At 38.2% G+C, this 22,031-nt stretch overlaps 2 protein-coding genes across 2 annotated transcripts in view; both read left to right on the top strand.

The window, feature by feature from the left end:
- Positions 1-16,830, top strand: part of LOC104490140 (macrophage mannose receptor 1-like) — a gene marked incomplete at its 5' end in the record, with an annotated part of 30,422 nt that extends 13,592 nt beyond the window's left edge. Inside the window, 16 exon segments of the mRNA XM_010132388.1 lie at positions 610-754; positions 1,740-1,775; positions 1,910-2,085; positions 2,674-2,741; positions 4,375-4,475; positions 6,467-6,603; positions 7,639-7,753; positions 8,329-8,525; positions 9,680-9,770; positions 11,357-11,589; positions 12,413-12,578; positions 13,744-13,896; positions 14,339-14,455; positions 14,654-14,815; positions 15,982-16,014; positions 16,661-16,830. Of these exon segments, the coding sequence (XP_010130690.1) occupies positions 610-754; positions 1,740-1,775; positions 1,910-2,085; positions 2,674-2,741; positions 4,375-4,475; positions 6,467-6,603; positions 7,639-7,753; positions 8,329-8,525; positions 9,680-9,770; positions 11,357-11,589; positions 12,413-12,578; positions 13,744-13,896; positions 14,339-14,455; positions 14,654-14,815; positions 15,982-16,014; positions 16,661-16,830 (2,100 nt within the window).
- Positions 16,831-19,741: 2,911 nt separating this feature from the next.
- Positions 19,742-22,031, top strand: part of LOC104490139 (macrophage mannose receptor 1-like) — a gene marked incomplete at its 3' end in the record, with an annotated part of 32,633 nt that continues 30,343 nt past the window's right edge. The window contains exon 1 of the mRNA XM_010132387.1: positions 19,742-19,802. Coding sequence (XP_010130689.1) covers positions 19,742-19,802 — 61 coding nt within the window. The remainder of the gene's footprint in view (positions 19,803-22,031) is intronic.

The raw sequence follows: 22,031 nt of genomic DNA, 5'->3' as shown, positions 1-22,031 counted from the left end.
ATGGTTCTCCCATTTCAATGTTAGTTTCTTCAGAGGTAACTCCACTAGGTTTGTAGGACATGACTTCTCTCCCAATAGCCATGCTGCCATTCTCATTAACCACACAGAAGCAAAGATGTGAATGCTGAACTGATGCACAGTATAGTCACTGCCACCAAAGAGCTGTTGGACAATGTAATTTTGAACCAGGTCACAGCTGATGAAGTGAAAACTACCTTGTCCACACATGATTAGCATGAGTGGAATGGAGGTGAACTTCATAGCTAAGTGAAGTTCATTAGAAACAGTCTATTTCTAGTCTATTTCTGTTTCTATCTAGAAACAGCCTGATTCTATCCTGTCTGTGCCTAGGGCTTGAGGCACAGACAAGAGGAAAGCCCTCCATGGTAAGACAGCCTCATCTCCTGATCACTGACATCATTGCCTCACTGTAAAAATTCTTATACATATAAGAATATATACCCTATGTTTGCACCTCTCTTTAGTGAGAGAGAAGAATCTTTCAGACAAAACCAGTTTGTTTCTGTTTGTCAATGGAGAGTACAACTACGGAAATAGATGAAAGGAATAGAATAAGATGAAGTAGAACACAGATGATTTCTTTTACAGGTTAGGTACACAAACTGGAATGATAATCCAAGAAATTCAGGAGGACGCAAGTTGTGTGGCGCGCTCGATGGTGGTACTTATTCTAGACGATGGTTTCTTTCAGTCTGCGAAGTTCAGCTTGACTGGGTTTGTCAAATAAAAAAAGGTAGATTCATTTTTCTCTTTAAGCAAGAACCTTAAATAACTTTATAAGCAGTTGCTTTCTAATATAAGTTGCTGGTGGAAGACACAAAATTTTGAAGAACTACTTTTTCCAAATGGAGGTCAAGAGCACTGAGAAATGTAATACAGAATTTTTCAATGATAGATGATGAGAATAAATACATTTATTTCCTCATGTAAAGTAGGACGTATACATAATCCATTTGTTTGTGAGGGTTTCAGAAACTGTAAACTTATCGATATTAAGAAGTTTTTGCTTGTATTTTTCAAATGTAGGAAGTAAGGAGTTGTGAATTCCTTACAATTTTTTTATCGTAACACGGGTAAAGATAAAAAACAAATGCAGTAAGTTTGTACACCAAAGATTTACTGGTACTCCAAGTTCTTCTTTAACATTATTCAGGATTCAGCTGTTTTTGGAAAAGCAATGGTTCAAAGCAGTGCACTTCTTTTTCTATCAAAACCAGAAATAACTTGCAGCCAGCATACATAGTCATATTTACTTACGCTTACAGAGTTTGGGACTGAGAGAAATTTTTGGCACAGCTGAAGTAAATCTAATGGAAATTTTCTCTCTCTTGATTAAAAGCCCCCTCTGAAGAATTATGAAATTTCTACTTATGGATTAGAAAAGGGCTGTGAAACCAAAGTTTAAAGTGTTTCAGATAACCGGACTGTGACTGGAAGATTAAATTTCCCTTACATTGCTTTGCACAGAAATGCGATTAAGCCAAAGCTATGACTTTGCTGATGTGAAGCACAGCTTATGAAACAAAATTATAAGTAGATGACCATGTGTTTTGCGCAATGTGTAGCTGAAATGTGTGGTTAAGCCTGCCATCAAGTCAGTGGCAAAGGCGTGCAGAATCCTGCTCTGTTCCTCACTTTGCTCCTTGCAGTCAGTCACAAGTTACATCATAAAACAAGCTATGGAGTTGTGTCATGCCTTCTACTCTCTTGTTTTACAGGACTGCCATTAAAATCTGAACCAGCTGATACGTATGGTAGGGTTTTGTTGTTTTTTGGTTTTTTTTACATTTATTCGTCTTGTTTATTATTTCTTATCAAAATTGTTATTCTAAAATGAGTTTTGTGTTCTATAGATACAGAATTTAAGGCTACCTTATTTATCTTCCAGCTTACAAAACCACTCCAGATGGATGGGTCATATATGAAGATAAGCTATACTACATTAGCAAAGATTCTGCCTCCATGGAAAAAGCCCAAGAGTTTTGCAGGATGAATTCTGCAGACCTGACTGTTGTTAATAGTAATAGTGAGAGAAGGTTCCTACAGAGAGCGCTAAAAGAAAATGTAAGAATCTTTATAAAGAGACAGCCTATAGCAGATATATTTTTGACAGCCTGCTTCCAAAACTTGAAGAGCCTCAGACGTAGAGCCATCAGAATTTTCACTAACAAAATCCACCTGAGATGAGGTCTATGAAATTGCTCCCAAACGCGCCCTTTGGTCCCATGGGATGTGGTCCCTCCTGCTCTGTGCCAGCTATGGTGGTGGTGAAGCAGGCTGGTGGGAAAAGTGATGTGGAAAGGTGCCAGCTATGCTGGCTGTAAGTAGCTGATGTGAGAGAGAGACTTGAGGTCAGGATTAGATGGTTCTGCAGTTCTAGAGGGAGAATTAATTGTGTGTACTAGTTTCTGACTGAAGATCTGCTTCTCTTCTACCCCATCTTAAGGGCCCTTAGCACTGCAGATGCTCCAGACAAAAACCTAGCTTCTGTGCCCACGTGTGTAAACACGTCACTGCTTAACTGTAAGCATGTGCTTTACTGCTGTTGAGTTCTCTGACTGCTCTGTGAACCTAATCATTGGCACAGCCATTTCTGCTTGTTTTAGTTTAAAGATAATTAAAAAAGAAAAAAAGAATAACTTTCTGTTTTAGGAGGGATTCTGGAGTCAGTCAAGAGGATACTTCATTGGTCTAAAAGTGAGTCTTGATAAAAAGTTTAGGTAAGTTAAGATGACCACTGCAGCTCTTAACATGTAGAAAGAAACAAAGTATTTTATGTAGCTGGAACACTAAAACTCTTGTTTTCAAGGACCGAAGGCACTTCCACATAATGAGTCCTAAACAGAAGGGAATAGTCCTAGAATATTCTGAAGTCCAAGAGTTTTCTTCAAAAAGAAATCGGAAAAGAACATTTTTTCTTGCATAAAGACCCAAAGAAAGGCTTGGCAGCTATACTCTCCCTACGCACTTTCTCATGTTTCTTTCAAAGATTTGCCCCATAAATCGGAGTGGTACTTTATTATGCTGGATTTTAAACCTATAAACACACAGATAATTAAAATATGCTCCACACAATAGACTCTAAATTTCTTAGGCTTTTTGTTTGTAACTCCTACCCTCAGAGAGGTCCTCTAGAATTAGGAAGATGTGGACAACAAGTACAAAAGCTACTTCTGACACATTTTTAAGACAGCCTCTGCAAAGTCCTGTGCCGAGGAAAAAGTCAGCAGAAGTTTACAGTACAGTAAAATTAACAAGTATTGCAAAAAAACCAACACACAAATAAACTCAAAACTAAAGTAAAAGATACTAGAAAAGCATAACACTGACATTGTACCTTCCCATCTGTTAGTTAAGACACATCTGGGATATGAAAGACCATGCTTCTAATTGTGACCTGAAACAGATTTAGAGGCAACTGGAATTTAAGCATTCTATTTTTAGGCTGCTGCCGAGTAAATGTAAATCACTAACCTGGGAAAAGGCAGAAGAGGAGTGGAGAGAGACAAGTTGGGAGGGAGTGAGTCGGTGCATGATTCAAACCTCCTGATTTAGGACACAAATTTGGGAGATAAGGCATTTTTCAAGTCCAGTGAGCATTTCCTTATTTAGATCAAGCATATCATCAGCAGCAAGAGATAGATAAGGTAGCTGAACTTGTTTCCCATGTCAGGCTGAGTGATCTAAATTCTAAAATATTGATTAAAATACAGTGCCAACCTCTTATTCCTTCAATAGCAATGTATTAAAGTAAAAAGCATGTAAGCACAAAGAAAAAATGTAAGTTTTGATACTTCAGAAAAAGTGTTTTTTAAAGCTAACAGAATGTTCCTTAGATTCCAAACACAATACTTAACAGAAATAACCTATGGAGGTATTTCTCTTCAGGGTAAATTCAATACAAAAAAGTATTCTTGTCCTTGTTTGCATCTATGAGAACATCAGGAATGCTCAGACTGAGAAGCATAATATTAACGAGGTGATACAATGAAAGCAGTTAAGATAAATAAAACTTACAATATTCTTCTCTAGATTATATGCTAGATTTCTTGCTAACTGAAAATAGTTTCTGTTATTAAATGCTGTCTAATCTCTCCTGCCCATCAACAGAAAACATGCTTGGTGTTTTCTTTTTCTATTTGGCAACCAGTAATATTTAAAATAAATTTCCTTAAATTAGAATAATCAGGGAAGGGGAGGGTAGGGGGTTGTGGATCTGTAAACGGTCATTCCAGTTTTGGCCAATTCCCGTTAATGCTTAAGGACCTTCTTAAGTGTGAGTTGTTAATTAGGATTCTCATTCCACAATTGAAGAGTATTAATTAACGAATATTTGCATAACTTTTCTTTCAGCTGGATAGATGGAACTCCAGTAACCTATGTGGCCTGGGCTCCTAATGAACCCAACTTTGCAAATAATGATGAAAATTGTGTGGTAATGTTGTCAGAGCAAGGTAAGTAACAAGGCTAAATTCTTAGGTATTACTTGTCTCTCCACAGATTATAACTGATGCTGTCAAACTTCTGCTGTTAGTTGTTTTTATGGCTGTTTTCTGCAATTCCTTTCCAACGACATGCCAACAACATGCAGTATCTGGTGTAACCACCAGTCGCGGAAGAGTCTTTGTCCTTAGAATGGAGAGGTTTCAGTACCATGTGTAATTTAATGCAGATATCTCCATATGAATTTATAAGATTGATATTGCACCTTTTTACAGGTTTTTCACTATTTCTCTAAATAAAAAGTTGAGTGGGGTCTGTCTTTGCTCCTATAAACTTAAGAAGACATTTATGACAGCTACAGGAATTAGGGGAGTTGATGGTAAAAGCCAATGAGGAGAGGAGAGAGACAAATATATCTAATGACCTGAGACTGTCTTACATGATTTTAAGTACTCTTAAATGTAAATACCTTGGAAATCTTAGTGCTAATTTTTCCTCCGTTGTGTTTTGTAACTTAGCTGAGTCTAATGGAAATTCAGTGACACATATATGAGGAAATCAATTCCTCAATTTATGTTTAATAAAGAATTCATTCAGCAATCCCACCTGAAATTCTGCCTTTATATGAAGACAACAAGAAAAAGATTAACTTTTCTAAACATAAGCATCTGTTCTGATCTAGATGTATCCCTGTAGCTGTGATCAAGAAGAGGGCAGCTATCACACTGGTGCCTGCCATATCCACCAGCTCTGCACAGATGGCTCAGCATTCCTGAGCTTGTCTCAGATGTTGATAGGAGTTTACATGTGGGCAGTTGAACCAGACTATGAGGAAAGATTAAGCTTGAGTTGACAACAAAATGTAGCTAATGTGAGATATACTTCTGAAGCCTCATTATGGACACGCAGTCATTGCACAACCAGTGCTGCCTGAAGAGCAATTCAGTTTACTCTAGTGCAGTGTTCAGTTGCCTACATATAGGTGAGTGTAGCCACCTGCTATATCCTAGAGGTAGCCCATCTGACTGAAAGTTTCCCACAGAAAAAATGCTGTATCTGTCAGCTCTCTGCGTAGCCTCCCAAATGGTGCTAAGCACCTCTGTTTAGACAAACCAATCCTGTACTAGCTCTCTGTTGACTAAAATAGTAGCTTAGAAACCTAGCGTATACCTAGATAATCGAAATGAGGTTTTCAATCTGCAAACTGAAACCCTAGATAACATTATGTTAACTTGAGATGTTGGCCACCAGAAGATGGCACGTATTTCAATAACGTATGTTTAAACACTACAGTGTGCCCTTAAATTGATCCGGTATTTTCTATCTCATCCATTTCTGGCCCATTTTCTTTTCAAATTTGCCTGCCAGTATATTTCCCTTGCTGTCTGCAATGTGATGATGCCATAGCTTGAACAATTCACAGACAGGTATGCACGCTGTGGAGAGCCCTGAATGAGGAAGAGAAGGGTCAGGCAGTTCAAATTAAGCACAGGGAGCTACAGCTGTTCAAGCTTCAACTGCTCATTCAAAGCTGCCGTGGTTACTTCGCCTTCGGATCAAGCTGCAGTGTTAAATATAAAATAGAGAACATTGTTTTCTGCTAAAAAAAAGAAGTTGACTTTTTTCTCATTGTCTTTCTCTTGCAATTCTCTTATTTAGACCCTTTGATGGATAGGGGTGGGGAGGGTGGAGAAAATAGAATGAAGTTAGCTGATGATCAGGACATTTCTTCTCAGTCACTGTCCCTTTCTTTCAAATCCTTCTTTCTATTTTTAATTGCTAGATGGCAGCCCAGTAACTAACAGTGCAGCTGAAGTTCCTTAAACATCTTCTGTTTGTGAAAAATAGTTGAGTGCATAAATGTAATGCATGGTTCTTTCATTCACTTTTACAGTCTGAACAGTAGAGATTAGCTTCTTCCTCACTCAAAATAAGAAGTGATAATTTATTGTTACAAATACTATAGCATCTTGACTTGTCCGTTCAATGTAACTATTTTTAGGCTTGTGGAATGATGTAAATTGTGGTTCCTCCAATAAATTTGTATGTGAAAAACACAACAGTTCTATTAATTCAACATTTGCTTCTCCATTGCCTCCTGGAAGATGTCCAGAAAGTTGGCTTTTGTTTAACAGCAAGGTATGTGAACAAGTATCTTCAATAAATTGGGTGAAGCAGAGCAATTGAAAAAAGAACTGCAAAAAGATAAGGGTTTTATGATTTTAAAATAAATTTGGAGAGTAATTATCCACTCAGAACATGCTGGATAAATGTATGGTCTCTTTTGGTGGTGACTGTAAACATTTAACTTTGCTAAGAAATACAGTAAAAGTAGATGTATGCTGAATAAATTTCAGAGAATATAATTGTGCAGGTTTAAAATACACTTACTGTTTAAGAAAAATGCTTTTGCTCTTCTGTTTTATTTATCTATGTTAGAAACTGTAATTTGAAATAGTCTTGAAAAAAAACGCTTTCAGATGGAACAATTTAGAGAGAATATATTTGAGCAATCCTTTTGGTATTGTACAACGTTCCCAAAGCTTTGAGTTCAGAAAGATTATGCCAAACTACAATTATTTTGAATATTGGTTTACATTCAGGCATAGATTGGAAGTCCTCACTGTTGTAACAGAAGAATTTGTACCAAATTGAGTTGAAGTTCCATTTGCCAAAGGTTGTTTTGTCTGCTTTATATACACAGTAACTACTATTGCATCCTCAGAATTTTAGGTCAGTGTATCAAAGGATATTTCATACAATTTGGTGGAATGAACAGTCATAACCACAGTCACTGGAAGCAGGACAACAGAGTAGAGATCATTCCCTGCAGCTGTGTCAACCAAAGCCATATTTTCTTGAATGATCCCTCTGTTATTGTAGGAAGCAAGAGGATGAAAATGTGAAAAGGGAGTATGTACTTGATATAGTTACAATCAGTTCAGATGACACTAGACTCCTGGATTATACCTTGCACAATGAGAGGGGCTAAGTGTCTACCTGGGTAGACATACATACCTTCTACTATTGAGCTTTGTTACTTATTCTACCCCTGATTTCTTATTTTTTTTTCCTAAAGAAATGTACATCCTGTAGCTAATTGATATCAGTCATGAATTAGTCTCATCTTTGCTAGTTTCAATGAAGTGCTTCCTTTTTTTTTTCCATCCCCAGTGTTTCAAAATATTTGCTTCCAATATAACAAGAAAGCTCATGTGGCATGATGCACGAGATACTTGTATCAGTTTGGGAGGAAACCTGGCTACCATACCAAATGAACAAGTGCAAGGTACATATATAGGCTTTACTGAAAGAAAAAAATACTAATCTGTCACTACAGAAACTGCTGTACTCGCCAAAATAGATTATGGGGTTATCTGCTGAAAAATGCTTATTAGCCAGGTCAGTTTCTTATTTTAACTCCAAGGTATGAAACAACAGCTAAATTATTGTATATAAGAAATAAAGTCTGCAATTCTAGTCCTTTCAGTTGCTCAGTTTTCATGAAACTTACAGTCTGTTTTGAGTATGGTTCACAGATACCTCAAACTGACAGACATCTGTTTTTTCTGTCTCTGTCACTCACAATATTATTTGCTGGAACACTGCGTGTGCATACACAATGGGGAAGGGGAGATTTTCTAATTTGCTCCTTCTTTTTGTCTATTTTTTCAACCTTAACGCTTGTATAACATATGTTACCACAGATGCTTATCTAAACATCTAGTTAAAAGGCAGATGAGCTCTGTAGTGGGAAATGATATCCTTTTAACATGGCCGCAGTTCTGGACTTCTGCACATTTTTCCTGTTTTGGATAAGTCACGATGAGCTTTCCTTAATCATAAATCTTTGCTTCTCTCCAGCTTTCCTCTTCTATCATTTAAAGGATGCCACGACTAATGTTTGGATTGGGATGAATGATATCAATGAAGAGTCCACATTTCTTTGGACAGATGGAAGCACCGTTTCCTACACTAACTGGGTTAATGGTGCACCGGAACAGAAACAAAGCTATTTTGACTATTATTACTATGAAATGTTGACAGACATCACTGTGGAGGTAGAGGAAATTTAAGTAACTTCTGTATTTTAGGCAGCTGGATGATTTTCCTCAGAGGAAAGTTACAGCAGCAAGAAGAGGCTGAAACAAGTCCTTTTGTAAGCAAATCACTTTGTAATGATTCCAAATACACCAAAAATGTTTGGCAGAGGTTCTGAAGAAGAGGGACTTTGTGCTTTCCAGCTGACCTATTGCAAAATACCAGTTGTGTAAAACAAGCTGGGAGAGTCATATATTACATCAGTCCTCCCACAAACCGCATTAACACAAACACTGAAGTTGCAACACCAAACAGAAAAGCTGTGATAAACCACAATCAAGGTTGTTGGTGCAACATTGATTTGTCTATCTATATGTCCCCTTCCTGGCTAATGTGCTTCCACACTGCTTTACTAGTTTCTGATGGTACAAAAGCGTATCTTCAATTTTCTCTTTTCCAAAGGAGGTATATACATAGTTTCTGAGGAAATGATAGGCAGCTAGTCACAGATTTTTGACATCTAACATCAGTCAATTTGCTTATGGTTAGAACTTGTTTAAATAAGCATAAAGCGGAATGATGAAATGCTAAAAGACAGTCTTGAAATCAGGGGAGTCATGAAGGAAATCTTGAAGCAATTAAACATAAGGAAGGGAAAATGTGGTTGTTACTAAAGACATCTGACAGTGATAATTTGATAATGACTACAAACAGCTCGTAAGGAGCACCTGCTTCCTGCAAGATAGTCTGCTTCGGTTATGATAAATCCAGGCTAGTGCTTTTAATAATAGTTCTTATGTTATTTTTCTCATTTATGGAAATGTTTTGAAGCAGTTCTACATAACTGTAAATCAGAACTGAGAAGAAATAGTCATTAAAGGTTTCTTAATAAAACCAGTAAGATTACTTTTTATAGACCTGTCTTTCAAGCCTTGACAGGCATCAGTGGAATCCTGGTTCAAATTTAAGGGGTCACTAATACATACCAGGTCAAGATTTAGAGCACAAACCTAGGAAATCCAAATTAATTACGTAGGTGCTCAGTGAGCCTCTCCCTTCTCCTCTCTCCTCTCCGCCATTGGGCTTGCACTAGGTGTAGAGGAGCTTCAGCTCACCAGCTCTTGATTGCCTTTTGTAATGCCTGTGTATCTTGTCTCCTTCTCCCCTTCTTCAGACAGATTGTGTCTTTGTCATGAACTCAGATGGGAAATGGAGAGACGATAGTTGTGACAACGAGAGAGGATATATATGCCAGATGAATTCACGTGAGTTCTGTTTAATTCAGTCTCCTAATTAGAAAACATATCTCAGTATATTTAAACCAATGTAATTTCTTCCAACTTTGAGTCTGATTCTGAGTACCTCAGGCTTTCAGAGCTCCACCAGTCTTAAGACTCTACTATTTTTAAAGTACAATTTGTTCCACAGAAACTGCTGGAGAGGAATCGCTATCTTAATTGGGGTTTTGTACATAAATCATGAACTAGAGAATAATAAATGGAAATAGATTTCTTCTCAGTGAAAAATGAGGCTTTTAGACAACCCCTTTAAATGTAGAGTAAAACCATGCTCTTGCAGTGGTTTACCCGTACTCCTGTCTGACTCTGAGCAGAGCATTTAATCCTCTCTTAACACTTCTACTGAATGCTCTATGCTATTAAAATGTACAGCCACTTGTCTGTGTCTTTATTGTAGAAAAGTATTCTTTTTTTTTAATGTACCAATTGAATACTGAATGTTGAATCTCCTGCTGTAGAACTGTAACTGTGCAAATCCCAGCTGCCCACCCATACAGTGGGAGAAGGCAAACCACAGATAGCAAACCGGTTTTGCCTCACCTTTATTAAAGCATTAGTGAAAACTATTGCCATCCCACGTTCAGTCAGCTTCTGCAGCCTGTTCACTCTCAGCATAGCTAACTTGCTTGTAAGAATCCCCTCTCCCTGCACAGCAAACAGTTTTAGGGAGGCAGTTCTGGTTTGCTTAATCCCAGTTACAGCTCTTCTGTATACGTTTACAATCTCAAGGGTGGAAATATAAACTGTCTGAATCAAATGTGCAGGCAACGTTCAGGCAGCCCTTACAGACAGGCTAACGACATGAATAAACAGTGAGTTTCATCATCATGGCTTGGCTTCGCGGATGAAGATTTGGGAAGGGCTTTACCCACGCTTACTGCAAGCGCGCTGATGGCTGAACAGGCCAATGCGGGATAGGCAAGACCGGTTGCAAAGAGCACACCGGAAGGTCTCCTTGGGTGGTACAGTCAAGGCACGGTTCTTTCTGCGCTGTCTCTTCTCCTCGAGACTGATTCTACGTGTGCTCTCAAAGGAGACAGCAGCATTATGTATGGTGTGATAAACTAACATTACGTATCAAAATCTCAGGCTGTGACAACAGGGTACAACAGTAAATGCCTTCTACATCCAGCCCTACCTCCTCTCCACCAGTGATCTGAGATAGGTGTATACTCAGATATCCAGATTTAGTCAAAATATCTTAAAGAACAGGGACTCAAGTATGTGACTTCTGAGTCTTAGTCTACACATGTCAGGCCTCTAGAAAGCATACTCTCTACTTCAGGATATTCAGGATTTCACTCTGCTTTTTACAGTAACAAATTTAGTTCATGTTTTACAACAAGTTTGGTTTGGGGTTTTTTGGGGGGGTTGTTTTGGGTTTGGTTTTTTGTTTGCTTTTTTTAATAAACAAATTCTTCATGAGCTTAAATAAAGAATTTGACATTTAGACCTTTTTTTTGTTGTTGTTATTGTTTTTTGTTTTTGTTTGGCTTCCATACTAGAGATGAGTGGTATGTTGTAAATTCATACATTCAGTTTTCCCTCCGTAGTTATCACGCAGTCTGAAGTACCAACAACAAATCCATCCTCTAGCTTTGTCCGTTACGGTGACAGTAGCTATTCAATCATTTCATCCGAAATGCAATGGGAAGAGGCTAGAAAAAACTGTCAAGACAAATCTGCAGAACTTGCCAGCATTTCAGATGCCTTCACCCATTCATTCCTGTGGATCCAGATGTTGAAATATGGAAAACGCATATGGATAGGTCTTAACAGCAATATGGTAAGTGCTGGACAGATGGGACGTGCAGGTGCTTGGTGAGCTCTCCTGCTCTTTAGGGACCTGCTGGACGCCCAATTTATAACAGCGTCGAAACAACTGTGCTGGCTTTACTGTGTATATGCATAGATTTCTAGTGGTCCTGTTAGAGTTACTCAAAGACTTTCAAGCACCAAATGGAGCGAAGAGTCACAGGAAAGGTTGAGCAGGAAGCAATATATGAAGGTAGAAAGCTCTAGAAATGTTAGAAGAAATATAGGTGCAGACTGAGAGTCACAAGCCAGGATGTGCAGCTATCAGGAACCAACTGTTAGACATTCTGTTGTATAGAGGGCTACTTATAACTATTATTATATTAATAAATGTTATTATGAATATTAGAGAGACATTTTAAGATTATTTTGACTGTTCAATGTCAAGTAATCTTTACTTACCAAATAGCTCCCAGTTTTAATTTAAATAAAGCAGAGCAGAGGGAACAAATTGTCTGCAATTGCTTCTCTTGATAAGGAATTTATTAAATGACCTAAGATAGATTCATCTGAGTTTCTTGCCGTGCTGTAGAAGTTTGTGTTACTTCAGGAAAACCCTCTTGAAAGCGCTGCATTGTTAAACAGTGTTCATATACAGTCCTTGTGGAACTCAGAGCACCCAGTAACATTGCTTAGAACAGTGACTTGTGTTTAAAAAAAAAACAGAGCAGCACAAGGTCTTTTTTGTTTGTTTTTTTTTTTTCCTAAAAAACTCAAATAGGATAGGACACTATATCTATGTGACAGAGGATTTTATGTAAAAAACTCTGTTACCAGAACTTCTTTGTTTTCAGACTGGCAGCTATTACAAATGGACTGATAACTGGAAAACCAGGTACACGAAATGGGCAGCAGGGGAACCAAAGAAGAAAAATGCTTGTGTCTACCTAGATGTTGACAGTACTTGGAAAACTGCATCCTGCAACGAAACCTACTTTTCAGTTTGTAAAAGATCTGATGGTAAGCAAATGAGTATAATAATTTTAAAGATGCATTCCTAATTCCATTAGTCTGCCTGATCCTAAGACTTTCTCTGGCTTGTGCTAAAACCCTTACAGCTGTATACTTCAGGATACTGTCTAACTCCCTGCAGAATTGAGAGGTTTGCTATTGGATGAAACATGAATTTGGGCACATGAAAGCCTCTTGTGCAAATGGATATGGCTGTACTGCTTTCAAGGTAGTCATAACGGTTTGCATAAGATGAAGCTCTACCTTCAAGACATTTGGCTCTTTCTGAGACGTGAGCATAAATCACACTTGAGATTGTGTGTAATATAAGCAAGTGCTGGGAATGTGCACTGACTGTATGGACTGCAGCAACTGGATAAGTGCACATACAGGTACCACTGAGGCAAAACGCAAGCTATTGCTAGTGCTATAGCAGTTCTGGCGTAGGTGTAAGAGCCTTGGGAATACAAACGATACTTCAGTTCTTTGTAGAGTTGTGCAGAAGCGCGTTTTCTTGTAGATTTTGCAGAACTGTTTTGTTTTTCCTCCTTAGGTTTTAAGGCTACATAATATAGTGTGTTCCCGATGTGAGATTCAAGATAGATTATTCCACTTTGAGGGTGGCTTCCGAGTTAAACTTTCCAACCATACATTTGGTCTGCATATGCAGTGCAAGAACTGCAGACTGATACAAGAGTTGTTGCACGCATCATCAGAAACAGAGACTAATTTGGCAGAGGCATGTGTCACTGATGGCTCCTTTCTATAAAGTGGCAACATACAGAGACCAAGCAGACATACAATATGGGACTATGGTATCAATGATTCATTAGCCTACAACAGCTTTCTGTGTTGTGAGAATGCAAATTCGAGATCTGTATCCAACCCTCAGGGTTTGCTTTCCTCACAGTATTGCTAAGGCAGTCAGTTAAACACTGCAGGATGTGATATGTTCCCTTGTCCTGAGGAACGTGATTAGAGATAGAAGATGATTCACATTCTTGATTGTCCAGCTCTCCTCATTGTCTGAGCTGGAGGCCTGTAGGAATAGTCAGGAGCAGAGGCCCAGGTAGTTAAAGCTGGGTGAGAGAAATCCTCCACTATTTACACACGTATTGTACCTCTTAGGTTACCCATACTGCAATACCAATTTCATACCATATGGCTTCTTTAGCTATAGCTCCTGCTGATCCGGCTCAGACGTCTGGAGAATGCCCCGAAACAGCTGAACTCCAAGCTTGGATCCCTTATCACAGCCACTGCTATTACTTCGAAGCATCAGCTGCGACAAGCTGGGCACTAGCCTCCCTCGAGTGTGCTCGGTTAGGTGAGAGCCTTCATTATCAACTGATCAGATTTGTTCAAACTTTTGTACAAAACTCACATAGAAATGTACAAACACTGTTTTTTTTAAAAATCATTAGAAACACTTTATTTACCTATCAACCTATTCTAAATCTGCCACAACAAAAATAAACTGACACAAGCGACTTTGTGCAGCCTTCTGTTCTCCCAGGGGCTGCCGCCTTCCCTGGTATGTATCTCCCCATCAGCTCCTGGCTTCTGGAGCACCATCCTGGCGGCAGTGGTGGGGACCATGGTCACTAAGCACCTCCAGGTCTCTGCCCTCTGCAAGAAGCAGTGGGAAAGCCAACAGAGTAATGTGAATAATACATGTAAAGGTTATTGTTTCTACAGGCTTGAATGAGGAGGTCATTCCAGGAGTTGCTTATGTAGGTTATGGTTATTTTCTTTCTAATGCTTTTCAGGTGCTACCTTGGTTTCAGTAGAAAACATTGATGAATCTGATTTTCTGATCCATAAAATACAGCCACTTGGAAATAAAGCAGGAGGCTTCTGGATAGGACTTTACCAAAATGTGGATGGTACTGTCTTACTTTCAGTATTTAATTGAAAAATGCTTTGCTAATATGAAAAAACTGAGGATAACTGTATTTTTACAAAACATCACTGGAAAATGGTTTACGATTCCATTTTTGAAGTAATTTGCTGAGCAAAGGAGTTAAAATATCCATGAGATATCTACATTTAAATTTTTTTTTACCCTGTATGTTGCTCTTCAGGACAGTGGTTGTGGCTAGATAATGCCATACTGGACTTCGTCAACTGGGAGGAGAAAGAGTCTGCCATGGAGCATCACTGTGTTGAAATGACTGCACCATCTGGTTATTGGGACAACACTGATTGCTCTTCTGAAAAAGGCTTTATCTGCAAAAAACTGAAAGGTAAGTCGTTAGTGACTCAACCCTTGCTGACAGAGCAGATCTATTTAATAGTAACTGTTACAGTTCTCTACCACATGTCTGGAAGTTATTTCTGCCAGTTTTGTTTGGCATATTCCACTTTTCTAAACATTTTTAACCAAGAAACAGTCATCTCCCATGCACCATTTATTTCCATGCTTAAATTAGCTAAATCAGATAATCCTCATTAAAGATTTACTGAGAACATCCAAATTATATTCCACCCCATATAGAACTAAAATAATAAGAAAGCACTAAAATCCATCCTCTGAGTCTAAAAATGCTTTCATATGCAATGATTTCCTTAGAAGAGGACTACCGTTACTTTGTACCTACTCATTTTACGTTCTGCTCTCCTTTCATTTCACCTTACATCTTTGTCTTTATAACTTCCTCCCTGGGTAGCAAGTGTGTTTTCTAACTGTAATGTTAAAGAGCCAAGAGGAGAAATATTTTCTTGATAATTTAGGGAGTCTTGATTCAGAATAGTTCTGTTTGCTTTATAAGAACATCCAATATGTTGGATGAATTTTTTTTTTTTTTATTTTGTTGTTTTTTTTTTTTTTTTAATTTGATGATTTTTTTTTTTATATGAATTTTTCTTTTCTGAGTATCAAACATTTTTTGTACCTTTTCAACAAAACCAGATTTTATAAAGGTCTACACTTTTTCTCTGTTTCTCTCTTATGCATAGCTTTGTTTCAGAGAGCATTTTCTAGGGAAGACATTTAAGAATCTTAAACTTAATTGTACCAGTAGAATCCTGCTGGACATGCAGAGCTTCCTAAGATGTGCTAGGCAAAATTAATCTCCAGAGTCAGCAAATTAAAATCACTATTTCAGGAAAAATGTGACAAGGTATTTTTGAGTGAACATGGTAAAGAGTCAGTATTTGAATGCTGGTAGATACAACCCCAATATTAAGTTTTAAATAAGTAGAAAGATAAAACCTGAGTAAAATATTTTTTGCCTCTTTTGAGTTTAGTTTTATAACAGACATATTACATACATTTTTCTACAGACATTGCATCATTAATGCAATGGTAATGTTTGAGTTTTTTTTTTTTTCCTGTATAATTTTCGCAAAACAGTCAAACCTATGAATTCTAATATATTGTCATATTATTTCTCCCTCATATTCACTGAAGTTGCATCAGGCGGGAGTCCTCTACAGCGAAAAGGTAAAAGCTTTCATAAGAAAATTAACAAAAATCTAAATACAAGAAGAATTTATACTTTTCCCAAATCACGCTCTTTTAGAGAACAAGTCCTGCTGACAGTTACTAAGATGCATGGTTATAAATCACTCAGGGTAATCCCACGGTACCTTTTACATGCATGCGAGCCCTCACATGTTTATGGTTGACTGGGCTGTGGCATGGCTAACCCTGAGCTGACAAGCTCAGCAGCTACACACTGGTGACTCACTTTGAGAACAGGCACAGAGAGCTTTAAGAAGGCTGTTGAAACCTATTAGATGTATATGAAAACGTCCTTCTTGGGTATTATTGTAAATAGTGTAACATAAAATTAGTGTAAAACTAATTTCCAAATAATTAGTGTCCCATATCTGTATCTAAAGCATGAATTCTCATTAAATTCGTACAAGCACCCACTGCATGCATTGTATATTACTGTAATCCAGATCCACTAAAACCATGTTAGCTTTAGCAACACACTTGACTTATCAGCAACCATTCAGGGCTCAGATTTACACTGAACAGACTCCAAGTTCAGGCAGGAGAGAACATTTCCTCCTTGTTTTTCATGTTGTATGCAGAATAAAAAATTGCTAAGGTTTCTCACAGTTATATGCATTTATTTCAGGCAAGGAAAATAATGAAGAGATTCACCCACCTGTTCACGTCTCTGTGTGGCCACTTATTTTGTTGGCTATTCTCACTCTTCTTGGAGTCGGCATTTCAGCCTATTTCTACCACAGAAAAAGACAAAACCAACTGTCAACATATTCTGGCAATGAAACACTTCTAAAATGATGTGTGGGTGACTGAAGAATTGGTGAGAATGGGTCCTGTGGCATGTACCAAGTCAGAGGAGAAAGTTACTTGCTGAAATTAAAGGATATATTCATTGGTTAAAGGTCTCTAGTGAGGATATCTGTAATCCTAAATTAAATCCCTTTTCTCTTTTTGCCTCAGCAGACTCTTTCATATCATGCATATTTTACAAATTTGGAATTATGGATTGGTGTTACAGCCTTGTAACAGTCAATAAGTTCTGAAGTGCCTTAGCAAAAACACTAGTGTAAAGACAGAGTGTCAAGAACAAATTAACAGAAGTCAACTAGTGAGAATGAACGTTCAATAAAGTGTGATTACTATTTATAACTGTATTTCCATGACTTTGTGTACACTGCGAAGAACTCAAAAAATAAAATCTGCCCAGATCTGTTGCAATCTTGAATTTGTTCTGCCCTACAACCTTTGCTCCATCAGACCAGCGATTTTACTGCTCCTTATAGGTGTGCCTTATTACACTTCTAAAATGGTGTTTCACATACTTACCTCAGATAACTTTGGGATAGCAAACCTTGCCATCTTAATTTTCTACTAGGGAAAATACAGTTCATACCAGCAAAGGATATTAAACTCAGGTGCAGGTTTTGGTCTTTTTTCAATCTGATAATACGATCGTTAACTATAATATGCTCACTAACATGAACTAAAATATTCTCACCCTTGCATTCTTTCCTCTTTTAGTCAATGCTTTGAAATAAATCATGTTTTTGTTAGTATAATTTTCATCTTCAGATCAAGTGAGAGGAAAGGGAAAGGGAGGTGTTCCTGTCTGTGTAATAACTCCTCTGTTAACTACAAGGACGACTTCTCTCCCCACCATTTCGACTTCAGCTTGAACAAGCTTTTAAATTCAAGAAAAAGGAACTGAAAACTAAGGAATAAACAGATGATACTGTGTTAGGAATCTGCAAGAAGATTAAGTTTAAAATGTTAGAAAAACAGTGGAAATCATTGAAAAATAGCATTTAGGTAAGGTGCAAATGTAATTTAGACCCTGAACACTTTATGGGTATGAGCACTTAGCAGATACAGCGCCCAAAACCTGCCTTCCCCAGGCTGCACAGGATCTACTGAGCAAGATGGAAAATTAACAGAAATAATAATAAAAAGAAGTTTCTTTTCTAGGCACCGGACTCCTGTTGTCTTGGCATAAATACAATCAAGAATTTGACACAGTGGTGAGAACAGGTTATTGCACAAGTGAAACGCAGCATGCAAGACACTGACCCCAAAATATTTGCAATCAGCATAAAGCTGGTTTGTCATATGAAAGGGGCAGCTCTGAAGTCCTCGATTCTTCTTTTAGCCCTAGTGTCTGCACTAAACTCCCCGCAGCACCCTGCAGCCTTGGGGAGCTGAATCTTCACCAGCATCCATTCACACAAGGTGTGGCTAAAGCTCAGTTTGGACTGGTGCATGGCTGTGAGGCAGAGCAGGAAAATCAGCGGAAATTTTCCCTAGGGATACCATTTGTTAGAGCAATTTCATTTTGTGCTTCCAGATGTGTCTGAAATATGGTTTCACTCAGTAAACTCAGCTTCTATTTCTCTCCCACCCCATCATTGTCTCTGGCGCCACTCAGCTTTACAATGTGGGGCTGTTCTTGCAAACCTTGCTCACCCTTAACTCTGCTGTCACATCGCCTGCAAATAGAATAGTTATTATTAAACAATTTATTCAATTACTACTTTTACAGAAATTCAGCCATTTTTTCCCTAAAAAGGCTTTTCTCTCTTAACATTTTCTAAGTCAAATCAACAAGTTTAGCCAGTTCTAGCTATTTCTAGCTATTACAAATTTTTCCCTAACACCTTTTAAATAAGAGCCAAGATAGTTGTTCCTCATATGACATCTTCTGTTCAGCTTCTGTATATATCTCAGCACTATTTCACTTCTCACTTTTTTCAATTTCTTTAGCACAACTTCTTTTAATTTCACCGATATAAATAAACAGAAGGAACAGTAGGACTTGTCTGCCTGTGACTGTTTGGCAGCAGAGTTGTACACAAATTGCCATGCCAATATAAATCTTCAGATGAGCAATTTGTTCACAGATTAAAGGAGTTTTTCCAGCTTAGTTTACGTTTCGCTTTGTTCTGGAACATTCTCATTAGGAATTTCTCATACCTCATGAGAACACACCCTTCTGCTTGATGAAAGTATTCCAGGCAAAACTTTCCCTCCTCTAACAGGAAAGCTTGCCACTAGCCTATAGCATTGAACATCTTCCCTTCCTTTAGAGCCTCAACAAGTAGTGATTGATAAACAGCCCGGCCTCAAGCTGTGGTCAAAGCAAGCTGTGTAACAGTGCAGGAAAAAGGCAATTTTAACCCTCAAACTGAGCAATAATTCACACTGCACCAAATAATGCATACCCTGTAAAATTTGTTCTCTTCCTTACAGGTGTGTAGAGCTGTGACATTACTGAGCCATTGGAGTTTTGTCTCCCTTTGTTTCTGAGATGTAAGGGTTAAAGAAACTGAGGTTTTAATCGATGATATTTCACTGCAGGTTTCTGGTCACAAATTCTCAAGTTGTTTTTTTTTTTAAAGGTGTAGCATGCCAACAACTGACCCATCTATAACCCTAGCAAAGTCCCAGAATAAAACGAATGTTACCACCTCTAGTTACAAGGATGGTGACTTCAGTTTTGGAAGCAACTCGCTCTTCAAAGAGAGCAGTGTTTGCAATGTGCACTCTAGTTATTTCAAAATACCATGTGACAGGGTATTTCCTTATTTAGAGTACAGCCATCAACCGTTTGACACAGAGAAGGATCGGTCACTATCCTCACTCAGAAGGATTTTGTACACTGCCAATCTTATAGTCCAACTTTTGGTAGAGGAATGAAAAGAAAGTTACATTTGCAATGAGTTTCTCCAGGTTCCTAGTTTTTCTTTCCCTCGTGCACGGTTCATTACAGTCACTGGGTAAGTTTCCTGCTGGTTTTGTGTTAAATTAGATAAGAAAATGCTTTTCCTTGGGTAGCATTACAGTTTTAATGCATAGGCTGATTATTTTGTAGTATTCGTTATCAAATTTGATACATGATCTAAAGAGTATGTTGGCTATTATCCTGGCAGTACTTGAATCACAGAATAAAAGAGAGAAGACAAAGGAATGTTGGGGGAAATTAAGGTAGTAAGAGCAGGATCTTTAAACTAGAATTTCTTTCTGTGGAAATATTAAATCAGATGGCACTGTATGGGAGGGCGATGAGAGATGAGGAAGCATGCAGCTCTTTCCATTTACCCTCCCCATTCCACGCACGGTGCAGTGATCAGTGAAAGGGATTTAGAGTCATGTTTTCAGGACAGCTGTGCAAGTTTCTCGTTCTGCTCCAAGACATGAGGTATGAGAAAGAACTGGCTCCTCCCCTCCAGCCTGACCAAACTAGAAGAATAGTTCTAGTCTGAAGACGTACACCACTCACTGGGTATAGCTATAGAGAGAAACGATAAAACAGTAATGCCTGTTAGACTGAGCAGATGAATATGTTTGCACGAATGTGAGATTGAGAGTGTATACCAGAAATTTCGAGTAAAAGAATGATCCTGCAATACCGTGATAGTTTAAAAAGATGAAGCACTACTCACTTTAAAGAATCTGAGTTGAGGGTGAATCTGCAAGACCTCTCCAAGTGTAGAAATGTGCAATTGAAACCTAAAATTTTTACTGCATAAATATGGTTATTACCACCTGATCTGTATTCTCTCTGGACAGCCATCCTTTTCCTTTAAATAGTTAATGAAAAGATGGAGTGATAAAGCAAACTTATTGAGCTGTACAGAATATAACAATGCAATGAACTTGTCAGAGATCTACTTGTGGGATTTTTTTGTCTTCAGGAACCACAATTTATCAGCAATTCAAAACAGAGTTTGACTTTCCTAAGAGATATATATATATCTCAAATTCTAAACACAGCATTAAAAACCCATATTGCACTAAAATAAAATTTTATTTAAAAATCTCTACCTACACATGGAGGAAAAACAATTAAAATGAATTAAAAAAAAAAAAGATGTTGTGACCTCTCAATTTAGATAGACAGATATGTGGATAGATCTGTTACTATGAAGTCAATTTATGATTTTATCATTATTTTCATATGTCCTCTTAACCCCCTCTTCCCCCTAGATACCTTTACATTACAAGGTAATGCCAATTTACGTTACAAGGTAATGCCATGTGTATTCCCTTTCAAATATGAAGGCAAACAGTACAATGAGTGCACAGATCTGGTAGGTCAGCGGGCTGGCCCTAGTGTGCGACAACTGCAGACTTTGATGCCAATAAACTGTATGGATTTTCCCCACTAATAAGTAAGTCCTGCATTTAATTATTATCTTGACAAGAAATGTTGTTGAGAAAATAATCTATTGAGCTACCAGCTACACACCCTCATGACAAACCTTGTCAGAATAGCCCAAATGAAAATCATCTGATTGATTGAGCATTAGCCTCGGTAGCTAAGTGCTCCCTTTGGGATGGAGAGAAGGAGGTGCCTCCAGAATGTGGATCAGTCCAGCCAGGTTCTGACTCACCTACTGGAGGAGGCTGTTTCTATTTGTGGAATAGAGAGGTGAGGAGGCTCTTTGAGATCTCATTTCATGTGACCCAAGTTCATGGCATGACCAACATGAGTTTAGACTGATATCTTCCTTTCAAAAAATTCCCGTTACTCTTTATTCTTCAAGCATGCCCAGTAGGACATTTCTCACTTGAACTGCCGTACAGTGGTTTTCCCCTTAACATCCATTTCCTATCTTGTTCTTTTCTCCTATTGCCAGCCTACACAACAATGCTGCTGCTAAAATTATCCTCCTCTCCCATCTTTCTACTGTCTTCTGCTCCGGACTAATGTTTGGATCCCTCCACCTCAGGCCACATCTTTCTCACCAACTGCCTTCCCAATAACACAACAGTTTCACAAGGTTTTATGAGTTCTGCAAACAATGACTGCATCTGACCTGTACATTGGTGCTACACAGACTGTTTTTACTCCCCAGCCTGTCAAGGGCCAGTTTCTGCCGTTTTTGAGAAAGCTGCTTCTCATGATGATGAGCTAAGAGAGAGTTCCTGCCGCACGGGTTGAGGAGCGTCGGGAGGCAGAGCCCACCTACATGCTTAGTTTCCTCTTCTGCTTTCACCCTGGA

The sequence above is a fragment of the Buceros rhinoceros genome, unplaced genomic scaffold, assembly GCF_000710305.1.
Source record: "Buceros rhinoceros silvestris isolate BGI_N320 unplaced genomic scaffold, ASM71030v1 scaffold9903, whole genome shotgun sequence".
In the NCBI taxonomy this organism is placed as follows: Eukaryota; Metazoa; Chordata; class Aves; order Bucerotiformes; family Bucerotidae; genus Buceros; species Buceros rhinoceros.
This window is presented reverse-complemented; position numbering and strand designations above follow the sequence as displayed.